The sequence below is a fragment of the Hydractinia symbiolongicarpus genome, chromosome 7 (genome assembly GCF_029227915.1).
Source record: "Hydractinia symbiolongicarpus strain clone_291-10 chromosome 7, HSymV2.1, whole genome shotgun sequence".
NCBI classification, from domain to species: Eukaryota; Metazoa; Cnidaria; class Hydrozoa; order Anthoathecata; family Hydractiniidae; genus Hydractinia; species Hydractinia symbiolongicarpus.
The window spans coordinates 4,432,038-4,459,552 of record NC_079881.1 but is presented as its reverse complement, the minus strand read 5'-3'; the positions used below and the strand labels follow the sequence as shown (position 1 = coordinate 4,459,552).

The following is a 27,515-nucleotide window of genomic DNA, read 5'->3' as shown; positions in this document are numbered from 1 at the left end:
CGAATTCACAGTAACTTCAATATAGTTAATAGGGACTGAGAAAATACTAATAAACATTGATTATATCGTATTTATTTCGCAGGTTGTTATAATATCCAATTTACAGTTAGGGTGTTTTATTATTTATCCCAGATATCGAGGAAATGATTGATGCGTCTCCCTTAGAGACGATCGTAGACGAGAATGAAGAAGGCGATCGTTATATTGAGATCGATTAGTGTTTGTTTTTTTACTACTTGTAGAAAGATATGTAGTGTTTATTGAGGTCGTCGTTTTTATTTTTTTGCACACTAGATTTTTGCATTTTGTGAACATCAAAAGTAAAATGAGTCCTGTAAAAAGACATAAAACTTGCTGGGGTTAGACTGGTGAGAGATTCCATTAACTATATATTCCATTATTCCATTAATTTTCTCAGCCGATGACAGAGGAGGTAAGGAAGAAGCTAATAATTATTAGGCTGATAAAAAAAAAATCATTTGCTGATAGTATTTTTTTGAAAGAGAGAAGTGACGCAAAAAAGTTTTTAGGTTTTTGACTTAATTTTAGAGATAAGAATGCTCATATTCTATGTTGTAAACAGCAGAGGAATATTTTTGTCGACGATTTTGACGTCGAAGGTCAACGATTTCGAAATTCTGGTATTTCATAAGAATGCTAACTTAATAAAAACGCTTGGTAAGCATAGGTGAATTATGTATGTATTTTTGAAATGCCAAATTCAGAAAAAGTGATTTTTCGTATTCTTTTAAACTTTGGCGAACGTCACAAGTATGTGGTGTTAAGGTCACCCAGACAACCTTACTTTTACACCGCAATTTTTCATAATCAGAGTCGGTAGAACTACAACCTTGTTTAAAAAGTTAATTGAATAAATACTTAATTTCAAAGATTTTATATACCCACAAGCAAAGATTTACAATGTTTTCATATTATACACACACACATTAAACTTGTGACAGTTGAATTTTAGATTATTTGGTTAGATCCTATACGGCGATAATTCTTGCCTGACGTCAACATGACCTATTTTCCCGCTTTCCTGGACTTTCGTGGGCCTTTGCTTAAATTGTTCCACAATACTGACATCGCAGAAACACTTCTGCGACATTTTTAACGCTTCTTACTGGCCCTACACATCTGCCAAAGCTGAACTCTCCCAGCATTCGACAAGAGATACTGTTTTACTATTTCAAAAACAGAACTTCACACAGTGGAAGTGAACGCTCTAACGCAAGGGTACCAGTCAGTAATGCTTGTTGTCTCCTCACAGCCAGTACCCACTAATAATATCACGCTTTGCTTTAAAATTTTCAGCAAGTTGGCACCCTCATGTAATTTTTCTATAAGATCTTGAAAAATAAATAATTTGAGCAAGTTCAATAATCTCTCAGAACTTCTAATACACAATAGCTAATTCTTGCTAACCACCATCCAAACACAATTTGATACCTCTTATGTTCTGGTAGCTAGCTTGCTAAGTGAGCATAAGGGTGGTAGCTAGCAAGCCGTTTAACTTTTATCCAGCTAAAGCTAGCTAACAAATATGAAATAATTTTTACCTAATATAATAGATGACTTTTACAAAGAGTATAAACTTCTATTTCACAGAGGCTAGCTCACCACCCAGCAAGAATGATAGTTATAATCTGGTCACGGAAATTTAGCCGCACGAAGAATACAAACCATTCGTAGGCAACTGACTGGTTAAGAATGAGAAAAGGTGTTCTTATGGCTTTTGAAAAAATGGAAATTTCCCGAGGTTAATTTCTAGCGCGGATACCACTGATCTTGTCATGCATAAATCATGCATATTAATGTTTTTACTCTACACCTCTGACGCACTTAAAGCTCAATAAAGATTCTAGTTATGTAGTCAATGTAAACAAACTCAGTAAATCCTATTCGCTTGACGTGACGTTTATGTGGGCTTGTAATGGGTTATTGCGTTGTTCGAATAGTGGTGTTTTTTTGTAAATCTTAAAAAGATGCAAACATGTATATGTCGTATTAGTTATAAAATTATTTATCACATGTATGTGTCACCAGGCAGTTAGGTGTTGCTAAGGAGATATGTTGGCCCTAGGGATAAAATACAGACTAGATTTAAAGAAAATATAGATCAATAGAAATGACGTCATCATATTGGAACATCGATAGTTTGATCACATGACCATCAATATTTCAGGATATAAGCATATCTTTTGCATTAGAATAGGAAACTTACTTACGAACACGACGTCATTTTTCATTCTAATGACGACATTCAAAATTCCTCCTTATTATATGAAATCGATTTGTTTGTATTAAGTGAATAAGTCTACCAAAACTTAAGGACATTTCTACAGAAATCTCTTTAATAATAGCCGTATTTTGTCTGTCTGTCTGCGAAAGCCGCCTCCCGTAACGGAAACACGAAATTTTTAAAATGTGCACGAATATCAAATGCGATATATTTTTACCGACTTTGTTTTGACCGCTCGCGCGTGGAACACCATTCACAACGCCTGATTCTTTAAAAAAAAAACAAGATTTTCGCGACCAGAAAGAATCCAAGATCTTCGCGGAACGAAGGCCATTTTGATAATGGTCGTGTTTGTGGTCAGTGTGTGAGGTTTGTAGGCCTGTTTGACTTTTTTATCTTCTAAAAGCCTTATATATTTGTAATATTTGTTTTCTGTTTGTTTTCAATGTTAGGATAAATATATTGTCACGTTTTTTAGCCACGTACAGATCTTAAACGCACCAGTTTTAGGATGTTTGGCTAGGAACGAAGATTAGCTACTAGCTAGCTAGAGCCTCACTTATTGCTATTCTGTATGGTATAAGAGCTTTTTATCCTAGCCAACATTTATTTTTATGTTGAGGCTGTGGCTATTTAGCTAGCTCCTTAAAAAGTGAAAGTATAAAAATGCAGTTTGGCTACAACAATATTCTTAAGCAATATATAATTTTTATGCTAAATGCAGTTAGCTAGCTAGGTATAGCTACATATTTTATTATTTTTCTGCAAACTTTTTCTGCAAATGAAATGGCTGAGCGATTGTTTTGGCTGGATGAGTAACGACAGGCTGTTCCCTGTGTTTTTATTTAAACCGAAGTTGCAATGAACATTTTTGGAAAAGGGTAATACGCCTTATGCGCCTGTTCAACTGTGTTTAACTGTACTAAGCGGTTAGCCCAGTGTTAAAAACAGACTGTTTTTTGTAAAAGGCTGTTACGCCTATGGGCATGTGCAACACCGTTTACCTGTATATACTAACGTCAGCCCACCACTGTGACAATTAATTTTTAAACTTTCTTGGGAATCACGCCTGGACTAACCGCTCAGCCCTGTGTCTGCGAGAAAGTTTTTTTCAAAAGGGTATTATTACTATACGCTGTACAACACGGTTTAACTGTACTAAGCGCTCAGCCCAGTGTCACAATTAATTTTTTAACTTTTAAAAAGACTTTTCCACAAAATAAAATAATATTGACCGATTGTTTTTGCTATGATGGAGTAACAACACTTTGTAAACTCTGTTTTTATATCAGTTATCGTTGCGGGAAAGTTATTTTTTGAAAAATATGTTACAGTCGCACACTATAATGTTGTATGCGCTTCAAATGATTAACGACATACTGTATACCTGTACTAAAGCGCTCCACCTGATCGTGTGGGACAGTTTACAGCTCTTATTAAGCGCTCCACAGAGTGTTCAATGCCGGATCACACCTTTACTTGTGGCTTAACCCGGCGTTTCGACGCCGGGTTTCCCGGCTAGTCTCTTTAATAATAGCCGTATTCCGTCTGTCTGTTTGTGCGTGAAAAAAACGTTTTGCTACGGAAACACAAAATATGCGGACGGACGTGGATTTTTCCACGGGCTACCGGCTACCGACTGGTTATTTAATCCATATGTTATATTAAATTATTATAAACTTTACGAGTGACAACAAAATAGCTAGCTAAACAGCGAAACAAAGTTCTCCGTTTCTCAGACTGATACATCTATGATATGTCTGTATAATAATACGCCAGTTCCGTCTATCTGTCTGTAAAACATCGCCCATAAAATTGTTCTGTAATTTACCAAACTTTAACGTTAATGTAATATTACGTCAAAGAAAGTATATTATATTAATGAAGCCATAACAGTGCATTTAAAACTTAGGGTTTTGACAAGCCATTGCTGACGTCAACAAAATTTTAAACCCCTATATTTCATTAACCCTTCATCAAAAGCACATGATCATATACATTTTTTTGGTCAGCATTTTAAGCTCTACACAATAGAAGCAACGTGAAAACAAGGTTCTCATTTTATTTTATTTTTGTGGATGGGTTGCTGATGTCATCAAAATTCAAATGACGCTCCGGGGCGTAGCCAGTGTCAGTCAGGCTCTGCGATCGACTGACTTACTTTTATTTCAACACGTCGTTTTTTCCACTGCACATGGATGGGCGCACCAATTGTGCATCTGGCGCAAATCTTTTCCCGGGCGTTGCACAGAAGCTTCGCGCTTCGCACGTCGTTTTCGCAGGATTTAACAGTATCCAATTTGTTTTGCAGGCCGAGGCGTTGAATCTCTACTTTGATTCGCAGATAGTTTTTTTCGCAGGATTACCTGCGAAAATTATGCCTATGTGCGGTCTTGTGTCTTCCATTTATGGTCATTTTGGACGCATTCTATTGGCTAGTAAATTTCGCAGGGAGCTTAAAAATTCGCTCCATATATGGCTATAGAACATACGCAAGAAAGTCAAAAAAAAAAACAAGGCTAGCAAAGTTGTGAAAGTGAAGAAAGCATGATGTTGCTGTCAAACATGGATCCGTATTTAGCTTTATAACTTGTATAGAGCTTCATGAAAATTCTCTATATCCGAAACATCCAATTTTTGTACCTGTATGTAAATCTTCAGATTTACTTTCCTGTGTAGAAAGCACTTTCAAGTTTTCAGCTAGCTAGCTATTCATCCTCTTCTGTTACTCTGTGTAGACAGCAGATCTTGTAGCTATACGGAATAGAGCTATTCTTATAAGCCTTTATAACAGTTTATTAAAGAGAAATATTTTAACTTTTTATCTTGATTGTGGTCAGCTATGATTCAAGACGGTTTTAAATCAGAAGATTTTTCCTCATCTGCTTTCAAATAAAAATTTACAACCAGTATTTATTTTATTTTGCGACAATGCCAAACATTCTGGGCAATTTAAACCTAATCCAGTAGTTTCTTTAAGTTTGAGTAAAGCTACGTTAAAGCCTTCTGCTCAATATTTTAAGCTAGGTTGTCATACGTTATGACAACAAAAGAAAAGAAAAAGGAAACGTGTGTATCATCTCGAAGTTGTTCCTTTTGCATTAGCCCAAACGTTAGTTAATCAATGTGGTACTTCTAGCACCAATGACAAGACTTCTTCCATTTGTAAAAAGCAAACCTTTAACTTAAAATCTTTTTCGTCAAAAGGATTTCTAAATCGAAACCTATTAAACCTAAACAAGTTTTATCTGCAGAACCTTGGTAGATTCATTCCCTTCACGTTTTATTAACGGTATTGGGAAATATAATGTAGGCACTCACTACAACAAACTCCACACCTCAGTGATCACGATTATTCTTCCCATTGTAACTTGCGAGAGGACGTCTTAAGGTTTATTCATTGTAGTGAAGGCTCTCAGGTTTGTCTTTTTCAAAGCTCATTTTGAAAACCTTAGGAACTTTCTCTTGATGTATATACAGAATTGATAAGGTCAATGTTATGACGATGCTGGCAATGTATCTGTTAAATTAATAGTTGTCATGCTAACATTTTAAAGCAAAACAGATTAGCTTTATAAATATCCTTGTTCTTCTAGTTGCTTAAATTTAGTTGTCTGTAATTCATGTTTTGTGCATTATTTCTGAAACATGATGAATCGAATCTAACGTAACATATTTTTACAAATTTTCCAAAAGTATAGGTTAAAATTTTTACGCAATAATCTAATAATCCCAACTTTGTCCATAATTTTAATGTTTGTAACACGATGTGTGGAACAAATTATTAGCACGAGGGTTTTCAATGATTTGTATGAAGGCATTTTGTCCATGGTTTCATTTCATTATATTTTTGAATTTTTTATTATATTTATGAAGAAAGAAGATTTTGAATTGGTTATTTTTTAATGACCTCTAATCTGCAGAAAACTTTATTTTGGTGCTAAATATGAAGAAAGAAGAATGAACATTTTAATTATTGCTGTAATAACTTTCAATCTATAAAAAATATTATGATGGTGTTGTGTTGTCTTATTGCTAGTTTGATTACACCCTTGATGATAAAGATTTCAATGTATTTTATGTTGTCATTTCTCCCCCTTTTTCGATCAATTCGATCAATACTTAACGTCTATTGCGTATGTCAGAGAGTCGGTTTTCTGGTGTTTCAGTGCTTAAAGGGCGTAAAAAGACGTTGGCTGGAACCGTTGGGGGCTCACAACGCCCCCCAAAACCCCCAGTCGGTTTTAGATTTATTGAGCTGAAAAGAAACGCAAATCAGGGGGTTACTTTTTACATTTAATTCTTTTTTCTTATTACTTTTAAAAATAAAACTCTTTTTTTTTTGTTTTATTTTAATTAAAACTAATTTTTTTTAAACGTTTTTATTTATTTATTTTTTATTTTAAAAGCCCCATGGGGTTGTTATAGTTAGAATACGTTAATTACAATGTGCGCGTCATATCTTGCGGAAACAAATTGTTTATCAACTGAAAAAGGAAACCAAAGCGAAGAAGGTTGTCTCTTTTTTAAAATAATCCTGATAAAAGTTATTTGAAAAAAGGGTTACTCATCATAAGGTTAGCTTCCAGCTCATTTTTGTGTCGTACGATGATTTCAAATCAGTCGGTAGCTATCATTCTTTCAGGGATGAAGCAAAGTTTAGTATTCGAAGTAAAAAACTAGTTGGAGTTTTATTGAGAGAACGTTAGCAAGTTATTTCAAACAATGTTATTATGTATGTCACGTTTGCGCATTACGAGGATTGCTGTATGCGATAGACTATATAGCTGATTTGGTACGATGCATTAGAAACTGTACATTGTGGAAATTTTGAAATAACGGTTTTTGTGTAACTAAACGATTTTTCCTAATGTCTGGTATACTATTTTCCCTGGTGTACTTCTGGCATGGTAGAGCAAGTATATAGTTTTAGCAGATTTAGCTTTTTACATAACCGTTGTTAGACACCTTATATTATGTTAGACCTTTTGCATTTTTATTTTATTTTATTCTTATTTTGTTAAATTTTAAACGTTTTTTTTAGCGGGTATAAATACAATGCAGATTGTGAGCAACCTCAATCCCAGGGCTTTTTTTCTCCCCTATTATTTTTTGTTTTTATTGACGCACATGCTTTCTTTTTTGACATTTTGATCCAGAGGTTATAGATATAAAACAAGAAGCCCGATGGCTTGAGGATTTCCGCCATCAGCAGAGATAATAAGTATGGCATTAAAATATGTCATATAGTGTGAGATTATCCTCAGGGAAAAAAAACGCGATACATGTTATCTGCAACTAAAGTTTAAGAAGTTAAACAAAGAAAAAAAAACAAAGTAAGCCCGGCGTAATTATCTTTTGTTGTGAGGACGAAACAAAGTATATTTGAAGCTTATCTACAAATTTTTTTAATAAAAATATTAAAAAGTATAAAAATTTCAAGTGCTACACTCTGTAGTAATTATCATCAAATTAAGGTAACACCGTAAATTACAGAATAACTGCCCCTGCTGAATAAGCACTACTACTTAATTAAACACCCTGCCAATTAGGCGCCCGCCCCGAAATTAAATAATCTCCCTGCCCAGGTGCTTATTCGTCATTTACGGTAAATTAGAAACATCCCAAGAATATTTATATGTTGCATTTCAACCGTTAAAAAAATGGGCTTTCTTCCCAACCTCGTCCCCAGGGCATCTTGTATCTTTTCTGACCCCGGGACGGCGATACGAACATGGCCCTGGAGGAGGCCTCGTCACGTGACCCTCCAATACACAGTATTTCTGTGTGTAATATTTAATGAGATTTGTCTCAATGTACCAAAGTTTTAATATAACCTTGCAGAGCTAAGCGAGATCGGCCTTTTACGTCACAGATACGTGCGGCGAGTTTGTTTTGATTCCTCTCATCGCAACACACAAACTTCTCGCATATTGCCCTTGATTGTTTTGTGTAAATGTATAAATATACAATAATGTTATTTAGGCTGCTGTTTACTTAAAAAAATTCAAGCAATTTAGTTATGTGTATTTCACTGAATTGGTTGACTAGCAAGCACTGGGTTGCAAAACTTGTAGCTAGGGGAAACTTGGAAATTAGTAAATGATTTGCCCATCTGAACATAGCACTTCGTTGGTTCTCTAAGGTGCAGATATGGCTACATAATTTTCAAATGTTCGTATCATTCTAGGTGCCCGACTGAAAGTAGCTAGGCAGAAATTTAACCTCATATTAACATTTACATTTTTTATTCATTTTGGCTGAACTTTAGAATTCTCATTTACCGTGAGTTCATACAAGGAGGTTTAAAAAGAAGGAGAGAGAACTCGCGGCGTCCCTTTAAATTTTCTATTCAATTTTTTATTGTTTCGGCGCCCCTTTGAACTGATCCGTGTCTCTGATTTGGCTCAATATTTACCTACCGACTCTGAAACGAGTGTTTTAACGAGAAAAGATAAATCTTAAAAATCACACTTACAGCAATGCGGAAGAGCAGGAAAACATGTAGTTTAGTTAAACTACAAGATTCAATGAGGGTGAAGTTTGTTTTTCCACTTCCATAAGGACGCGGAAGGAGTAAAGTGCCTTCAAAGTGCGAAAAGCTGCCTTGGGAGATCGTAAAGTTTTACAACTTATAAACTATTTCGTATGTCCCCTCCTGGGAAAATGTTAGTTAAAGGGTTGATTAACGTTTTTGTGCAGGTCTCGTCAGGAGGGGTTATTTATAAAATTGTTTTTTTTACTCTCGAAGTAGACGAATTCTCGGTAGGGTGTCGCAGCACGTCGCAGCACTCGGTGATGTTTTCCATTGTCATGGAACAAAAGAAAATAATTATTAGTTCTAATTATGTATATTTAGGTAAAAGTTTTAAGCAACTTTTTTTCTTTTTTCCCCAGTGGGAGTAGATTTTCTGTTTATGTATATTCTTTCTTTCTCTCACACCAGCTGTATGTTTTGAATATATATTGAATTGAGTTTATAATTGTTTTTTTATTAGGTGTTACATAACCAGCTGGCAAGTGGTTCACATTTTTTTTTAATTCCCTTGACACCTTTGTGGGTTTTTTATGAAGTTTTTTTGAAAAATAAAGTATTCATATTTGAATTTTGCTGTGTCAACATGTCTGCTTCACATTCAGAGTATATTCAAAAGCTATGTAGATTGTGTGGGAAGAAAATTGTGAAAAGTAAACATTACGTTAATTTTAAATCTTGTGATATTTACAGTGAAGTGTTTCAATCTATATATGGAATAAATTGTGAACAAGAAGATCCTTGTGTATTTCCTAAATTTACTTGTAATGGATGTAGAAGAAAATTAGATGAGATGAAAACGTCAAAAAAAATAATTGGTACTGCTGCATCATTTTACCCTCATGTGGATGAAAATTGTGTGTGCATGAATTATGCTGTAAACAGAAAAGACAGCTTAAAAATACTGGAATTAGATGTGAGTATGAAGAAAGTTGGTTTTAGTATATGTGATAAATCGGATAACTATAAACGTGTCTATACCCTTTGTCAAAATGAAAAAGAATTAAACCATTTGCTTACAATACGTATAGACAACAGCAATGGTTGGGATTTCTCCATATATGGGAAACCTATGGAGAAAGAAACAATACAACTAACAAAAACTCTGCCATGTGTTTTGAAAAATGATGATATTTCAACTTTCTCGTCATTCTGGAAGTCAGTCAGTGTTTGCACGGGGTTACAAGGTTATGAAGATGTAATCAAGTCGAGATGTAATTTCGAACAGCCATTCATGAATCAGAGTGGAACATTTCCAGTAGCTTTTGTTGAAGACGATAAAATGGTCAGATTTGATGAAGACAATTTTAAAACAATACGCCATACCAACTGTCATTTTTTAGCTGAAAAACCTTCATCTGTATGTAGTATGTGCAATTCTTTTAAACCAACAGTTAAAAAAGTTAGAAGTAGACGGAAAAGTGATGATTCTGTGCTTGATTCCTCACATACAAACATTCGATATCTTTCCAGAGAAGAACTAGAGGAAAGATATCGCAATACTCAGGGAGAAAAACAGAGAGCAATAAAGAAAGTTGCCCAATTATCATCTTGGGTAAGAAAAATTACTGAGAAAGAATGCATCCATGTTGATGATGAGCAACACGAATTTATAAAAAATATTGTTTGCAATGAGGAAACATGTCCTGAAATACCCGAAGGCAGTCCCCAGTGGTTGTTATGGGAGCAACAAAAAGAAATGGCTTCCAAAAGTTCACCTAATGGCATGAGATGGCACCCACTAATTATTAGGTGGTGCCTCAGTTTATACCACCATTCACCAGCAGCATATAAACATTTGCGAAATCCGAATTTGAATTTTTTAAAACTCCCACATATTGACACACTTAAAAAATACATAAACTTCACTGATCCAATGTGTGGATTCAATCCAGATGTCATTGAAAGATTAATAGTGGATAGTAAAATTGCAACTCTGGATGATCACCAAAAAAACGTTTCGCTTATTTATGATGAGATGAAAATAAAAGCTGACTTGGTGTTCAGACAGTCAACTGGACAATTGGTTGGTTTCACTGATATGGGGGATATTAACGATGAGTTAGTTGAATTTCAAAAACGTGCTGAGGGATCATCAGAGAATGATCGTCACTTTGCTTCCTATGTGATAGTGTTTATGGTTCGAGGAATTGTTTCATCTCTGGTGTATCCTTTTGGATATTTCGCATCATTGGGATTTACCTCTGATCAGCTCTATCCATGTGTATGGGAGGCGACATATGTATTGGAGGCAATTGGTTTTTATGTTCGAGCATTTATTTCAGATGGTGCTTCTCCCAATAGGAAGTTTTACAAAATTATGGTGACACCTGATATTGGTAACACATATTGGACCAACAACTTATTATCATTGGACAGAAAGATCTTTTTTATATCCGATGTCCCTCATCTCATTAAAACAACGAGAAACTGTTTCGAGAACTCTCATGGAAACAATAATACACGCAATCTTTTTGTAAGTGTTTTTTGTTTGTTTGTTTCAATTTTAAAGTATATCTGTATACATATATCAATTTTCTATTTATTAGCTCGATCACATGGATATCAGCTGGAACCATCTTGTCAATGTTTATGAATGGGATCTGAATTTACATGGAGCAGCACCTGGATTAAGGAAACTTTATAAACTAAAAGAGGATCACATAAAGTTAACTCCAAGGTTGAGGATGCAAGTTAAGTTGGCTACCCAAGTGAGATATTTTTCTTTTCTTTTTTTATTATTTATTTGTCTGCTTGTTTGTATTAGTGTTTTCTGAGTGATAGTGGATTCACAGTTTGATTATTTTGTGGGAGTTGCAAATAATGATATACTTCTGATAATGTGTTTATCATTGCTCATGTAAATTATGATTTTGCATTTAGGTTTTGAGTAAAACAACTGCTGATGCACTTGAGGTTCAGGGGCTGCATTATACGAAAAGTACAATAAAGTTTGTGCGTATGTTTGACCAAGTTTTTGATTGCTTGAATGTATCTTCAATTAATCAAGATCGTGGCGGAAAAATAGCTCTTGCAGCATATAGAGATGTTAACGATTGGCGTTTTGAGGTTAGTAGTATCATTCGAAATACATTCAATTATTTTGTAACGGAATTCAGAAACACAACATTTTTCCCTCAAAAAGCTCAAGTTCATTTTGCATATTTGTAAACCAGTCCTAAAGAACTTGATCTCCATGTAAAAGGGTGTGCAAATATTTCCATTTTCATTTTTCATTTTTTTCACATCAACATGTAAAATTCAGTTTTTAGAGAAAGAATTCCTCGAACATTACCTGGGAAGGTGGGAAGAACAAGCCAATGACACACCTAATTTATCCCAAGATGAAAAAAATAAATTGTTATTGAGCAAACAGACGATAAATGGTTGGAAAATAACAGGTAAAAAATCTACATTTTTCTGCAATTGTGGTTCCAGGCAATGTTTCATGGACAAACGGTGTTGTTCTATAAATGTATATTTTTTTTATCTTTGTCCATAGTGAAATCATTCGTGGAACTGACCAAATTACTTCTCCAGAGTCCAAATGTCAAGATGATTTTGAGCGAGAAATTCTCACAAGATCCATTGGAGGAACATTTCGCTCGTCAAAGACGAAGTGGTGGTACATGTGACAACCCAACACTTTATCAATTTGGCCAACAAGAACTTTCTTTGCTTGTTATGAAATCTGAGTTGATCAGAGATCTACGTGGAAACACTCGACGTGGTAATCAAAATCAGATTCACCTAGACGTAAATGATATGAGGAAACTTCCACAGAAAAGAAAGAGATAGTTATTTATATATTGATACTTTTGGAAACATGATTGTTTGACTATTTTATTTATATTTTTTCTGAGTATGTCAGACATTTTTTCCATTACGCTTTTTCAACATAGAAGTTGTTTTGTTATTAGTGCCTTGTCTTTTGAGTCACATCTTTTGCAAATATTTTTAGTGGAGTACGATTTTGACTTTGATTTGAAACATTTTTTTGAAAACATCAAATCTTAGAAAATAATTGAGATTAAAAAAATTTAGGATTGCTACTTTATTATTGCTATGTAATTTTTATTTATGTCATCGGGAAATTACAACTATTACGGAATTTCTTTTATCTTCATTTCGAATGGATCCGCCATACGTGAATAAATATTACAGTTTTGTTTTGCTTTTTTACATACTCACTTCGCGATATGTAGAACAACCCTGGGGACAAGTTTCATTATATTCCCAACAAGAATTCATGCGAAGGAGTGTCGAAATTAATATTCGCTATTCGGGACTATGTTGATTTAAAAAAAGAACGTGACAAAGGCCTCTTGGTGTAAGGGTGTATACAAACCACAATAAAACATACCCGATACCCGTGTGAGATGTAAAACTTGTTTGCAAAGAGAGTTCGATACCCGTGTGAGATATAAAACTTGTTTGCAAAAAATTTAATCAAATGGAATAATCAAAAAGTGAGTTGATTTCATCAGGCCACAGTCAGGCATAGAGCATCCGATGCGGCAATCCTAGGTCCGAGGTTGCGGTCAGCTTTAAGTAGCGATTCTCGCGTAAGAATATTTGCGTCGGTAATTATGCACGCGCAACTTATTTTTCAGGGTCCCTCCAGCTGATAAAAAGCATGTTGTTTCATACCATCTTGATTAGCCTATCCATCGACCATTTCTCCGCGTTTTTATGATCTATTAAATTTCTAGCAAAGCGCGCAGAGTTTTGATCTCGCAGCATTATTCAGTTTAACGCTTGCCAATGTGCATAACTGAACAAAGAAGTAGCACAAAAAAAAGAAATGAGAGTGAAGTTCACAAATCTTGGCAAAAATTTAGATTTAAAATAAACAGCTTCAGCGAGATTGAATCCTTACTCAATCCGAAAAAAACCCTTAAAATAGTACAAACATAATAAGGGTATGATTATTTTACTAAGAAACACAGTTATATACATGGAAAAGATATATAGAAATTAAAACAAGTTATAGGTAAAAATGTTATGACAATTAGTTAAGTTTTTTTCTCATTGCTGGTTCACCTTTTTTAGATAAGACTACAGTCAACTTCTCTTTTTTCTCCGATGCTAGAGAAGCAAGTTTGCGTCGAACTACTTGTATATATGCAGTGACATATGCTTTTGCTCTGATGTCACACCATTTTTTAATGATCTGAGCTTTGAGAATTTTCGATAACTTCTCATTTCCAAGATACCGTGAAAGTATGACCCAGGCTTGATCAATTAAAGAGTCCTTCATAAGTTCATTTTCGAAAAGTTCCCGTATATCTTCTCCTTTATATTTTTTCAACATGTTCAAATTTAAAACTTTTCTAATAACGTTTTCAATTCTTCTGCAAAAAATAAACATGTCATCATTGACTTTTATCAGGTATCCTCTGCTGACTTGGTCCACCCAAGATCTTGTATAATCCAGAAAACTATATACCTGCAGTTTATCATCACCTGAAACTTTCAATGAGTTCAGAAACTGCAATGCAGCCACAGCAACAACTTTGTTTTTCGAATCTGCTAATCTTTGGTATTTTTTACGTAGCGAGAAAATTATGTATCCTGAAACATAATACAGAACAGTTTGTTCCTCAGTTGTGAGTTTCAAGTCAAGACTTTTTTCGACATGTCGATTTTTGTTTTCATGAGCTACTAGTATTTTTATTAACTCCATAACAAATTTCTGCAACAACATAGAGAATTCTTGACTGTCAATGCAGTATCCTTTAGGTAATACATGTTTCCAATGTTGTCTGAATTTATCGTCTTGTGCAAGTTCATGCACTTTTCTCCAAAGAGATTCTTTTCCTGAACCAGTCAGTAGGTTAGATTTTTGCAATTCTTTAAATATGCGACACACTACATTTTCAGAAATAATGTCCAAAACATCACTCCCAGCATTCAAAATTGAGTTGGCTAATTCTTTGACACGATTTCCAGGTGTTTTGAATCCTTTCACAACAATGTTATTGATTGGGTCTTTTGAAATTTTAACCATAGCATCACGAACAAAATTCATTTTTTCTTGCTGCAGCTCATGATCGGTGATGGATAAAGATTCTAAAAGGGTGCAAAAAAAAAGGTTTATACCACCAGTTCACAATATTTTGCTCTATATATAGCAAAAAAAAATTCCTTATGTTCTCAGAGTTCATGAATGAATACTTACGATTCGATTTTGATTTAACTTGTTTTGTGGAAATTGTTGTAGTTGATTTATTTTTTGAGTCATCAAGAGTTTTTCTTGCCACTGTTGTTGTTTCTGGATCTATTATTGGAATACAGAGTTGACATCAGAACACAGTTGTGATAACAAAACAAGACAACAACAACAAAAAGCATATCAAATGATGATAATACAATAGCTTTTCTATGAAATCTACATGCAGAGTCAAAAAACAAAACATTATAGCTAGCTAGCTAATGGTGTTTTAAAGAAAACATGACTTTATTAAACTGAAGCATTACCTGTTGGCTTTTTACATATCAGAGTATGTTTCTTGTAGTAAGCTTCTTTAAAATACTGTTTTTTGCACTTGCTGCACACAAACTTCACATTTTTGGTACTGTTGTTATCAACCACCATGTCCACATCTTCTTCATCAACGAATACTATTTGAGGAATACCCAAATATCCAGCATCTACTTCATTTTCTTCTTCCAACAGATCTTCCACAAACGATACTTCCACCTCACAACTTTCGTAAACAGTAAAATCTGACAACATTTCTTCCGTCACAAAAAAGTCATCATCCAATTCTATTATATTTTAAACGTCTTCGCCTGCCATTTCCCTTCTTGCTTGTTTATGATATGTAAAAACGACAAATTTATCAACTAACAAGCATTTACCGCTGAGAGAAAAATAGCCGCGGGCTCATAATTTATGCAAATAGTAACAAAAGACAACGGCTAATTTATTAATTTAAGCGCGAGATTTCAAATTTTGATTGACAGAATTCGATGTAAGAACAATAGAGAAAAGTAAACATGAGACACGGATGATTTCAATAGAAATAAAAGAGTTCTCTCTCCTTCTTTTTAAACCTCCTTGGTTCATATCTGTGTCTGCATTACTGCTTTTATATGATGACAAAGATTTTGCTGTATTTAAACAATACTTAGCTGAAACTGAATTCAACTATGGTGGACTCACTGCTTGCAGTTATATTGGGTGAAAAAGGCTTCAGAAGAGTATTTACTTTAGAAGTATTTTTTTCTTTTACATTTGTGGCCTTAACATTTCCAAAAAGCCACCCATTACTGATAAATTCTGCTTTTTCTTTTCTTAATGACATGTTTTAAAACGCCTTGCAGCTTTTTTATTTTTTACTCAGCAAGCTCACATTTATTTTGTATATACACTTAATTTGCATCTAATTTATACAAAAACAAGGTTTTTTTCTGTTTAAAAAATAAATAATTCAAAATTTTTATCAAAAGCATTATGCTGGTTTGAAAATCGAGAACGACAAGTCTGCGTGTGATCTGTTTTCTCGATTTAATGTATCACTGCCTTAATAGTTTAGAAAGAATTGATATACGACTTTACGAACAGCAAAGTATTGCTACCTTGAGAAAAAAATGTTTCGGGAATAATTTTTTGAGGAAATTATTTTGGGGATTTTGGACCAAAATTAGTTTCATAAATTCGCACTTTTTAGAGCTCATCAAAATTCTGCTGCTGTTCAAAAATCGATTTTTATTGATATATACATCTATTTATTGTTATCATTCTGCTTGGAAAATATTTAAAATGCCAAACTAGCTAACCGTGAAGATTAATTCAGTATTCTCATAAGAGCATCCTATCACAAAAAGATGTCAGCAAAGAGACATTCCTTGCAACTAAATTTTTTGTTTACTAGCATAATTTTAGGTTGAATCTTATCTGACATTTCTGAGGTTAGAATAGCTTTTAAAATTTTCTGAATCTGTATCTTGGTCAAAATTGATATGCTGTCAAAACGGCGTCTCTGAAAAGGGCTAAATTCTGAAACTCAGAATGTATGATGATAATAGAACTATTTTTTGGCTCAATTTCATCAAACCAATCTAAAACCATATCATACCTAATCTCAAGTCAATATTTTAATTTTTACTGAAGTTATGGGGCGCTATATAAACTATATACTCGGTTTAGACTTTTTTTGTTATTTTTTATGTTCACTTCTTTGTAATTTGTATTAAAACTCTTGAGATAATATATCACAGTGGTGAGCTGTTAAATATCTACCACCATTTTCAGTACATCCTGGATTTAACCATATGCCTAATTGAGCGCTCAATAAAATTTGATTGAGTTCGATTTTCTGAAATTTTTTCATAGCGTGTTAAAAAAGGCCTAGCAAAATCAGTTTAAGAAAATCTTCCTACCTTTTTCTCTTCCTCAAAATGGCTTTTTAAATTTTTCATGCCTCGTGTAAAATTATATTTTATCAGATAGGTTTAAAAGTACTCCTTAACAAGTTTCAAGTCAATAACTTTATTTTTTTACTGAAGCTTTTGCAATTTGAATTTTCTTGAATTAGGCCGGATAAATGTGCATTCAATGATAAAATGGCTCCGACGGTTAACCTACTGGCTTTTTATATCTTTTATAGTAACCAAAGCATATAAGGTAATAAAACATGCCCACTAATAACAACCTGATATAATTTAAAACGTAATGTATATATATATTTTGTAAAAAAAAACATTTTCGATATTTTGTGCAAAATTATTTCGTCTATAAAGGACATGGGCGGCAATTTTATGCAACGTCAGTCTTTGCAAAAAGCTGCAAATCAAACCTGGCCACTTGGAAACAAATTGAGTTTCTTTCTTTTGTTCTTACCTTGATAGTGTGCTAGGTATAGTGTGCTAGCTAGCTACTTTTCTAGCTTTATTAAACATTCCCAGCTATTGAAATATTGTCATGTAAGCAGTATTACTTTATGATGTCTTATTTTATACTCGCATTGCTTAGTAATGCTTTTTATTAAATTTTTCACTTTGAAAAAAACTGGATACTGCTGATACACCTCCGCCATTTTAATACGAACAGCTTCCTCCTGTTGGTCACAGACTCACCGCCTCGCCAAAATGTTTTGTATGACGCAATAATTATTTGACATATCCGCCCCAGCAGGTTTCATATCGGACCAGCCTCCTCCAGGGCCATGTTCGTATATTTAAGAAAATCTTCCTACCTTTTTCTCTTCCTCAAAATGGCTTTTTAAATTTTTCATGCCTCGTGTAAAATTATATTTTATCAGATAGGTTTAAAAGTACTCCTTAACAAGTTTCAAGTCAATAACTTTATTTTTTTACTGAAGCTTTTGCAATTTGAATTTTCTTGAATTAGGCCGGATAAATGTGCATTCAATGATAAAATGGCTCCGACGGTTAACCTACTGGCTTTTTATATCTTTTATAGTAACCAAAGCATATAAGGTAATAAAACATGCCCACTAATAACAACCTGATATAATTTAAAACGTAATGTATATATATATTTTGTAAAAAAAAACATTTTCGATATTTTGTGCAAAATTATTTCGTCTATAAAGGACATGGGCGGCAATTTTATGCAACGTCAGTCTTTGCAAAAAGCTGCAAATCAAACCTGGCCACTTGGAAACAAATTGAGTTTCTTTCTTTTGTTCTTACCTTGATAGTGTGCTAGGTATAGTGTGCTAGCTAGCTACTTTTCTAGCTTTATTAAACATTCCCAGCTATTGAAATATTGTCATGTAAGCAGTATTACTTTATGATGTCTTATTTTATACTCGCATTGCTTAGTAATGCTTTTTATTAAATTTTTCACTTTGAAAAAAACTGGATACTGCTGATACACCTCCGCCATTTTAATACGAACAGCTTCCTCCTGTTGGTCACAGACTCACCGCCTCGCCAAAATGTTTTGTATGACGCAATAATTATTTGACATATCCGCCCCAGCAGGTTTCATATCGGACCAGCCTCCTCCAGGGCCATGTTCGTATATTTAAGAAAATCTTCCTACCTTTTTCTCTTCCTCAAAATGGCTTTTTAAATTTTTCATGCCTCGTGTAAAATTATATTTTATCAGATAGGTTTAAAAGTACTCCTTAACAAGTTTCAAGTCAATAACTTTATTTTTTTACTGAAGCTTTTGCAATTTGAATTTTCTTGAATTAGGCCGGATAAATGTGCATTCAATGATAAAATGGCTCCGACGGTTAACCTACTGGCTTTTTATATCTTTTATAGTAACCAAAGCATATAAGGTAATAAAACATGCCCACTAATAACAACCTGATATAATTTAAAACGTAATGTATATATATATTTTGTAAAAAAAAAAACATTTTCGATATTTTGTGCAAAATTATTTCGTCTATAAAGGACATGGGCGGCAATTTTATGCAACGTCAGTCTTTGCAAAAAGCTGCAAATCAAACCTGGCCACTTGGAAACAAATTGAGTTTCTTTCTTTTGTTCTTACCTTGATAGTGTGCTAGGTATAGTGTGCTAGCTAGCTACTTTTCTAGCTTTATTAAACATTCCCAGCTATTGAAATATTGTCATGTAAGCAGTATTACTTTATGATGTCTTATTTTATACTCGCATTGCTTAGTAATGCTTTTTATTAAATTTTTCACTTTGAAAAAAACTGGATACTGCTGATACACCTCCGCCATTTTAATACGAACAGCTTCCTCCTGTTGGTCACAGACTCACTGCCTCGCCAAAATGTTTTGTATGACACAATAATTATTTGACATATCCGCCCCAGCAGGTTTCATATTGGACCAGCCTCCTCCAGGGCCATGTTCGTATCGCCGTCCCGGGGTCAGAAAAGATACAAGATGCCCTGGGGACGAGGTTGCTTTCTTCCATATTCATGTTTTTATAAAAAAAGAATGTCTATATATAAATTAAAAAATAAAATATTTTACATATAGTATTGTCGAAAAAAATAAAAGCTTTAACTTGATGTCTTTGAAATTATTCTAGAAAATTTTGAACTTTTTATGATATATACAAATTCTTTTATGTAACATTGTAACATTCTTCCTCTCTCGCTCAATTTGAAAATGTTGACGGTGGATGTTTTGATAAAGGCTGATCTAAAAAAAAAGAAACATTCAAAAAACAAGGAAAAATAATACAGTTAGATACTTTTTCATACACAACATATTTATCCTTCGTTTATCCCTCCATCAAATTTTAAAACCATCAGGAAAGATAACGTATATACATGACAGATATATACATGATTTTATTCACAATGTTCACACCATATTTCACATGTAAAAAAGACTAATACAAAAATTATTATTAATTGTGAAAATATTTCATTTTTTTAGCTAGACTCCTTCAAGAAATTGTACAACATCGGTAAAACACAATTTTAGTGAAACATCACCAGAAAGACGAAAAAACATATTTTCTTCTAAGTTTAAACCTGCTTTCATTTTAGTAGAGTCAGGTTTTTCATAAAAACGGTGAAATTTCAGCATATGCTTTTGTCCTTACTTTTTAAGCTTTTTCAGCTCCATGTGTTCTTTAATTGTATGATATAGCGATTCTTATAGTGTATGAAGGTATTTAAACATCAGTCTTTCTAATTCAATTTATTTCTTGTTGGCAAAACATTCCCAACATGAACTACCATTTGCCTACTCTAAGTTGGCAAACTTGTGTTTCATGTGGGCAATTTATATATATATTATATATATTATATAATATTATATTTATATATATATATTATATAATATTATATTTATATATATATATATATATATATATATAAATATATATATATATATATATATATATATATATATATATATATATATATATATATATATATATATATATATATATATATATATATATATATATATATATATATATATATATATATATATATATATATATATATATATATATATATATATATATATATATATATATATAATCGATTTTAGGCACGTTGTTTATATGACGGGATTTCATAAAGAGTCACTATTGCTACTTCAAAGGTCTGTCAATTAAACATTGCTGCTACCTAAACAGCCGTCAGTCTTTGTGTCTCCGTTTCGCTGATGTTTTTTGTTATTACCTGAAGAGTAACTAATAAGCATACAGATTGTAAATAATCTGATCTTCTCGACCTTCTAGTATTCTACGTTCCTTGACCAAAGCTTTGGACTAATGCCAAAAACACTTTGAATTCTGGCTGTACGAATCGTCCTTTGTTGGCTGTGCCTGTGGGGAATTTCTCTTAGGGTTGGCTCGCTGGTGGGAATTCCAGAGTACTTTATATATTATTATGGTTTACTTGATATAAGGTAAGAAGTATTGTATTTTGAGTAGGTGTTTATATTTCCAAACCCCAAACGCAAATGGACAGGCTAAAAAATGCAAGTGATAAGCCATAGACTATTATATTTCAATCTTTATTTACAAGATTTGTGTATTGCTCACTTTTATATATATATATATATATATATATATATATATATATATATATATATATATATATATATATATATATATATATATATATATATATATATATATATATATATATATATATATATATATATATATATATATATATATATATATATATATATATATATATATATATATATATATATATATATATATATATATATATATATATATATATATATATATATATATATATATATATATATATATATATATATATATATATATATATATATATATATATATATATATATATATATATATATATATATATATATATATAAAAGTGAGCAATACACAAATCTTGTAAATAAAGATTGAAATATAATAGTCTATGGCTTATCACTTGCATTTTTTAGCCTGTCCATTTGCGTTTGGGGTTTGGAAATATAAACACCTACTCAAAATACAATACTTCTTACCTTATATCAAGTAAACCATAATAATATATAAAGTACTCTGGAATTCCCACCAGCGAGCCAACCCTAAGAGAAATTCCCCACAGGCACAGCCAACAAAGGACGATTCGTACAGCCAGAATTCAAAGTGTTTTTGGCATTAGTCCAAAGCTTTGGTCAAGGAACGTAGAATACTAGAAGGTCGAGAAGATCAGATTATTTACAATCTGTATGCTTATTAGTTACTCTTCAGGTAATAACAAAAAACATCAGCGAAACGGAGACACAAAGACTGACGGCTGTTTAGGTAGCAGCAATGTTTAATTGACAGACCTTTGAAGTAGCAATAGTGACTCTTTATGAAATCCCGTCATATAAACAACGTGCCTAAAATCGATTACGAAAAATAAAACGAAAGCGACGACGTAAAAATAAAATAAAAATAAACAACCAAAAAAAAAAGAAAAAAAATGGAACTGACAAAGAAATAAAAAAAGTTGAACACAAAAATTAGGAAAAATATTTATTCGCTTTCTCTGCGTGCTTTTATTAGTGGAATTTTCGTTTCACATTTTTACTTCATTAAAAAGCATGACATTCTAACCACAGCTTACAACCTCAAAATAGTTCTATTCAATTCGAGGGGAAAACGGCAACTTTGTTTTAGGGGTTTACCCTGATCTGCGCATTGAAAATATACATTTTTGCCTTTCTGAGCACCGACAGTTAACTATTTTTACTTTTTTCTTCTATTTTTACTATCTTGCCTGCGAGGATAGATTTCCAACTCACTATGTCCGCAATGGTCAATTGCAACGTCACAGATTTAAACTTCGTACCTAAACTCTCTTGGAAGTCATCTAAATAACATTTCAGGCAAAATTAGTATTTTTTTTCGGCAAAATTTGGCACAGTTAACAAAGAAAGTATGCTGAACATAATAGTGACATCATAATTTTGATTTTTGTCACCTAATTTTCAATTTAGGCCAAAATTGGTCCAAAAATTAAAACTACTTTATTTCAAACAAAATTTGGCAAAGTTAACCAAAAAAGTATACCGAACATGATGGTAACATCAAAATTTCGATTTTTTGCCTCCTAAATGTCATTTTAGGCCAAAATTGGTCCGAAAATTAACACTACTTCATTTTCGACAAAATTTGGCACACTTAACAAAAAAAGTATGCTAAACATAATAGTGACATCATAATTTTGTTTGTTTGTCAACTAAATGCTGTTTAGGACCATAAATGTTTTAATCGCGCGACTTTCAACCATGAATGCTGTATTTTTTTGTTAGCAGAAATTGTAGAGTTGGGTCGCATTGTCGATGTTTCAAAGTTGTGCACTTTTGAAAACGAGAACATCTTGTTTATTTTTTAAAAAGATAAGTGTTCAAAAGCTTTATTTAACTAACGTAAGTTAGTTAAATACTTTTAAAGTAAAGTAAAGGCGTTTCCCCCCAAAGTTTTCAAAAGTGAATGTAGGCAGAGTTAAGGTCTCCCCAAATGCCTGGAAAGTAGTCTGCGAAAAAGAAAATTTCGACAGCAATACGTAAGAGAAAAACGAAGACGTTCCACCATATATAAATAATGACGAGAACGGAATTTTTTCACTACGCTAATGACACAACAACACAGAGAAATATGATTTCGTTACTGAATTACTGAGTTTCGCACATTATAGGTGGGGCTTGTGCTCTTTCTTTTTCTTGTCAGTGAGTTTACCCAGACTTGATCCAACGAAAATTGAAATTTTGAGGAATTTTCCGTTCAAGAAGATCTAACAAATCAATTTTGAAAAATAACTGCGTAGTGCGTAACAAATATTACATGTCGTGTCTAACTTCGTAGCAGAAATCACAATTTGATAGACAGCCTTTTGTAAACTTTATTCGCGAGCTTGTTTGCGTGTATCATACGTCTTATTAAAAATTGGTTTCCATTTAAATTCGACCATGCTTCGATCGATGGTGATTCATTCAAATTTATTTCAAAACAAATAAAAAAAATTTGATATGAAATAATGATATTGAGATTGTGTTTGAAACTTCTCGAGAAAGTGTACCAAGACTGAAATGCGCGGATTTATTCTACAAATATTATTTCAAATTCCTAAACATTCAACTGCTTCTCAGTGAAATTCATTTCTTCGTCGATTTGTACATCACGTGGGTATAAATAAATCTCATTGGATAAATTTCAATCGATCGACAAAAAAGTATAAAGAAATCCTACTTTTGAATTGAATCAATTAGACCACATTCGATCGAATTTATTTTGTGGTTTTTAACTAACTAAAGCTAGAGGGACCAATTCTCGTATTATTTTTCTGAATTATTCTGCACCTTCACAACGGTAAAAACCTAACTAAACTTAAAACTCCAAATTTTACCAAAGTTGTTGTTGGAAAACTTTTTTACAAGTCTCCTGCTGAGATTTCAATCAATTTACAGGCCAGAAAAGTAATGACGTCAAGAATAATTTAACAGTTGCCATCTTACCCGAATTTTATTCCAAATTGCGATCGGGTTTGTATGAAAGTAACTTTTTTTATTTAGTGCTCTATGCATATCACAAATTTTTACATACTAATATTACACGCGTTTTTTAAGAGTGTTTTCCAAGGGAAAGTAAATTTCAGCAATTTCTATCCGTTTTATTCTCCTTTGTTCGTGGTTACAACAAGCAAACGAAACTAAAACTTCAGAGTTTTAGTTTCGTTAGTAATTAGAAATTTGAGACAATTAGCAGTTAGTAGAAACTTTCGTTTAAATTTAAAAAAATACATAACAAACAAACAAACAAACGCGAATATTTTAAATATTAACTAATGGCTTTAAAACATTTTCCATGATTTGTCTGTCCGTTTCGCTGATGGCAGGAGCAGATATTCCATTCTTTAAGATCTTGTAATACGCTTTATAGATGTCGTTTTCCGTCGATTCGTAAAATTCTTTAATTGGAGGCAACAAATACCGTATCTTACCTTCTCCGAGGTCTTTCCCCATAACAAAATCTGTCCTTATTTGGTCGCCTATAAAGTAATTCATCTATTATTTTATGATTATTAAATTTTAATAATCCAGGAGCGAAACAATATGTATCCACGAAAACACACCATCGTGAGCGAAAACAACTTTTTATCATTTTTAGATTGTTTAGTTTCGTTACGAGATGTTTATTCGAATAAAAGAATTTAATAGTCCTGTACCGTAACATTATTTTAAGCGGAGGAAAAATTCCTTTCGTAATTAAAAGCAATATTTTATATTCTTTGCTGTTCATAGACTGTTTAGTTTGGTTTTGTAATCATTTATGTTTTTTGCTAAAAAGCTCAAAACAGGCGATTAGAATTTTTTTCAATCCAGTTTATAATCAATAAACCGGTACAGGCAGTTATGTTATTTTGTCACTGTAAGCTTGATGTGAGCATAAACGAAACCCGTAACTTACTTGTGAAAAACTTCGAAAACTTAAACATTGCTTCTCTATATTCATCGTTCCCTTGTTCATACTTTGCTTTGTTTAACACCAAGGCATCGGTGTACACCAAAACGTAGTTTGTTTCCCCAAACGGTGGCGAGAGAACACCAGTTGCTTTAATGTTGTGATAATTCCCCTTTTTAAAAATAACACTTAATTTTTCAGAAAAGCCAAAATAATACGCGTCCTCTCCGTCAACAACATCCTCTTCAATGTTTTCTTGATCAAGATCACCGCAGTTATTTTTGAAGTATCCAAAAAACTGGCGAAGCCTTTGGACTGTTTCGCTATGAGGGTTTCCTGCTAAGACATCCTTGATTTGAGAGTCAATGCACTTTGGTCCAAGTATATCCACAACACCATCCAAGTAAATAAAAGGCAAGTACCAACCAGCAGAATCATCTATTTTGCCACCAAGCAGTCTCGCATGTTTACGTTTGGGTACCTTCTTTCCACAAGGTCCATCGTAAACCATTTGATCCTCAGCCTTTTCAGCTGAGTCTATAAAATCCTTGTATTCAGTTCCGTCCAAAGCTACCACGTGCTCATTTTTCTGTTGAATCTCAATAATGAAATTACCACACGCTAATGTAGGAAACCCAAGGTAGGTATTACCTCGCTTAACTGCATCAACGGTAGCCGGAATATACCGTTGGGCATTGATCTCATTATCAGCTGTCCCTTTCTTTATTTCCAACACTTTCCCAACCAGTTCTTTTGCCCGTGCCATATCTGTTTCGATTAAGTCAAAACTCTCCGCGCCTGTTCCAAGGAATTTGTTGAGATCGCCGTACGGATCGTATTTTTTCCCAGCAACAATTTGAAGGGTAATACCAGTGTTGAGAGCATTCCACTTCTGTTGAACGTAATCCACGTACGATTTCAAATGATCATCGCCAATGTCAGGGATAGAATTGTACAACCCAATTCTTAAAGAGGCAGGCATTTTCACCAGCAAATGAGTGACTGTATGCGAACGTGCGACAATGAACACTTACTTTCTTTTTGGTGTGTGCAATAATTTCGTAAAGCAACATGTTCTAAACGTACTAAAAAGACAAGTGGTGATTAGTATAGACAACCGGTTTCCACATGCGTTTCAATTTCAACCAAAATAACAAAGTAATCTGTCAAAAGTCGTCTTATAAAAGATTTTTTTAAAAAATGTAAATATAAATACCACATGAAAGGAATGCTATTAATTGTAATATGACTCAATCCACTTAACAAATGTTTCCCAGGGGAACTTTTAGAATTTTTAATGCAGAAAAACAATTATATTGAAATACACAAGAATTTGAACAAACTAGTTTCGATTTGTTTAATTAGTATTATATTGTGTTGCCACATTAAAGGATTAAGGATTAAAGTATTTGAAAAATTAACAAATAATTAAGTGAATCAATAACTCGATGAATGAATGAATGAATAAATGAAGGAGACTGGATTAAAGTTTGGTTTTTAGTTTTTAATTCGACTTCATGTATGGCAAAAAGAATATGGAGAGTTAAATGAAAACATGGGGTACCCCAATTGAGGTAGCATTTGGGGTAGTGTTGGGGTAGCTAATTTGATATTCAAAGAGTATATTTTGTAAATGTTCATTATAAATTCAATTTTACTGCAATACAACGACGTTTAGCCTGCTTAACATACTAAATTTTGCGCCCAATTGTTAAAAAGAAGTTTCAATTTTACATTCGGTTTACAACACGTAGCTCCGCCATACATAAATTATACATAATAATTTGCAGACCAGATGCGTTTGGAAAACTGAGTCGCTGTGTAAAGTTGATCACTTTTACGAAAAGATGGGCAATGTTGTACGTTGCGGTTCCTAGGATGGTTATTACATGTATAATTCAACCATTTTTTGTGTCTATTTTAAAGGCATGACTGTATATTTATGCGGTGTCGTTAAACTCTTACACAGCTAGAGCCTCGTTTCCACGTTATTTGATTGTTGTGAAAACAACTTTATTAGGAGAAAATTTGACATAAGAACTTTGCCGGCGACAGGGCTAAGCGTCCTTTCCAAGTTATTTACATTCTTAAATAATTGCTAGCCTCGTTCCCATGTTACTTGGTCATTGATAAGAGAACATTATAACCAGAAGATTTGTTACGAGAAACGTGCATGGGGAAAGCCTTTTTTTCAAGTTGTTTACATTTGAAATTATCGATAACAGAATCGCTTTAGTGCGACGGTTGTTATCTACAAAACTAGTCAGCAACAAAGGAGAGCACACAATTGTCTCGTCTGTATAAAAATACCACCCCGAACACAACCTCAATTGTGGTACCCCATGGTTTTAATTAACACGAATGTGGACGTTATACATCATCAAAAAA

General features: G+C 33.1%; 3 protein-coding genes across 3 annotated transcripts; 1 reads left to right on the top strand and 2 right to left on the bottom strand.

Annotated features, from left to right (window-relative positions):
- Window positions 1-7,947: 7,947 nt before the first annotated feature.
- On the top strand, window positions 7,948-13,055 carry LOC130648414 (uncharacterized). Its single transcript, XM_057454464.1, has 5 exons — window positions 7,948-11,256; window positions 11,330-11,491; window positions 11,664-11,849; window positions 12,046-12,181; window positions 12,283-13,055. The coding sequence occupies exons 1-5, from the start codon at window positions 9,367-9,369 to the stop codon at window positions 12,576-12,578; spliced, it is 2,670 nt and encodes an 889-aa protein (XP_057310447.1). The 5' UTR covers window positions 7,948-9,366; the 3' UTR covers window positions 12,579-13,055.
- LOC130648415 (uncharacterized) lies at window positions 11,330-15,577 on the bottom strand. The gene is made up of 3 exons (XM_057454465.1): window positions 15,261-15,577; window positions 14,962-15,060; window positions 11,330-14,852 (listed from the first exon to the last, which is right to left on the bottom strand). The coding sequence occupies exons 1-3, from the start codon at window positions 15,517-15,519 to the stop codon at window positions 13,792-13,794; spliced, it is 1,419 nt and encodes a 472-aa protein (XP_057310448.1). The 5' UTR covers window positions 15,520-15,577; the 3' UTR covers window positions 11,330-13,791.
- An 8,847-nt stretch (window positions 15,578-24,424) lies between these two features.
- On the bottom strand, window positions 24,425-26,222 carry LOC130649260 (uncharacterized). The gene is made up of 2 exons (XM_057455513.1): window positions 25,134-26,222; window positions 24,425-24,714 (listed from the first exon to the last, which is right to left on the bottom strand). Exons 1-2 carry the CDS (start codon window positions 26,107-26,109, stop codon window positions 24,497-24,499), a joined length of 1,194 nt encoding a protein of 397 aa, XP_057311496.1. The 5' UTR covers window positions 26,110-26,222; the 3' UTR covers window positions 24,425-24,496.
- Between the last annotated feature and the right edge of the window lie 1,293 nt (window positions 26,223-27,515).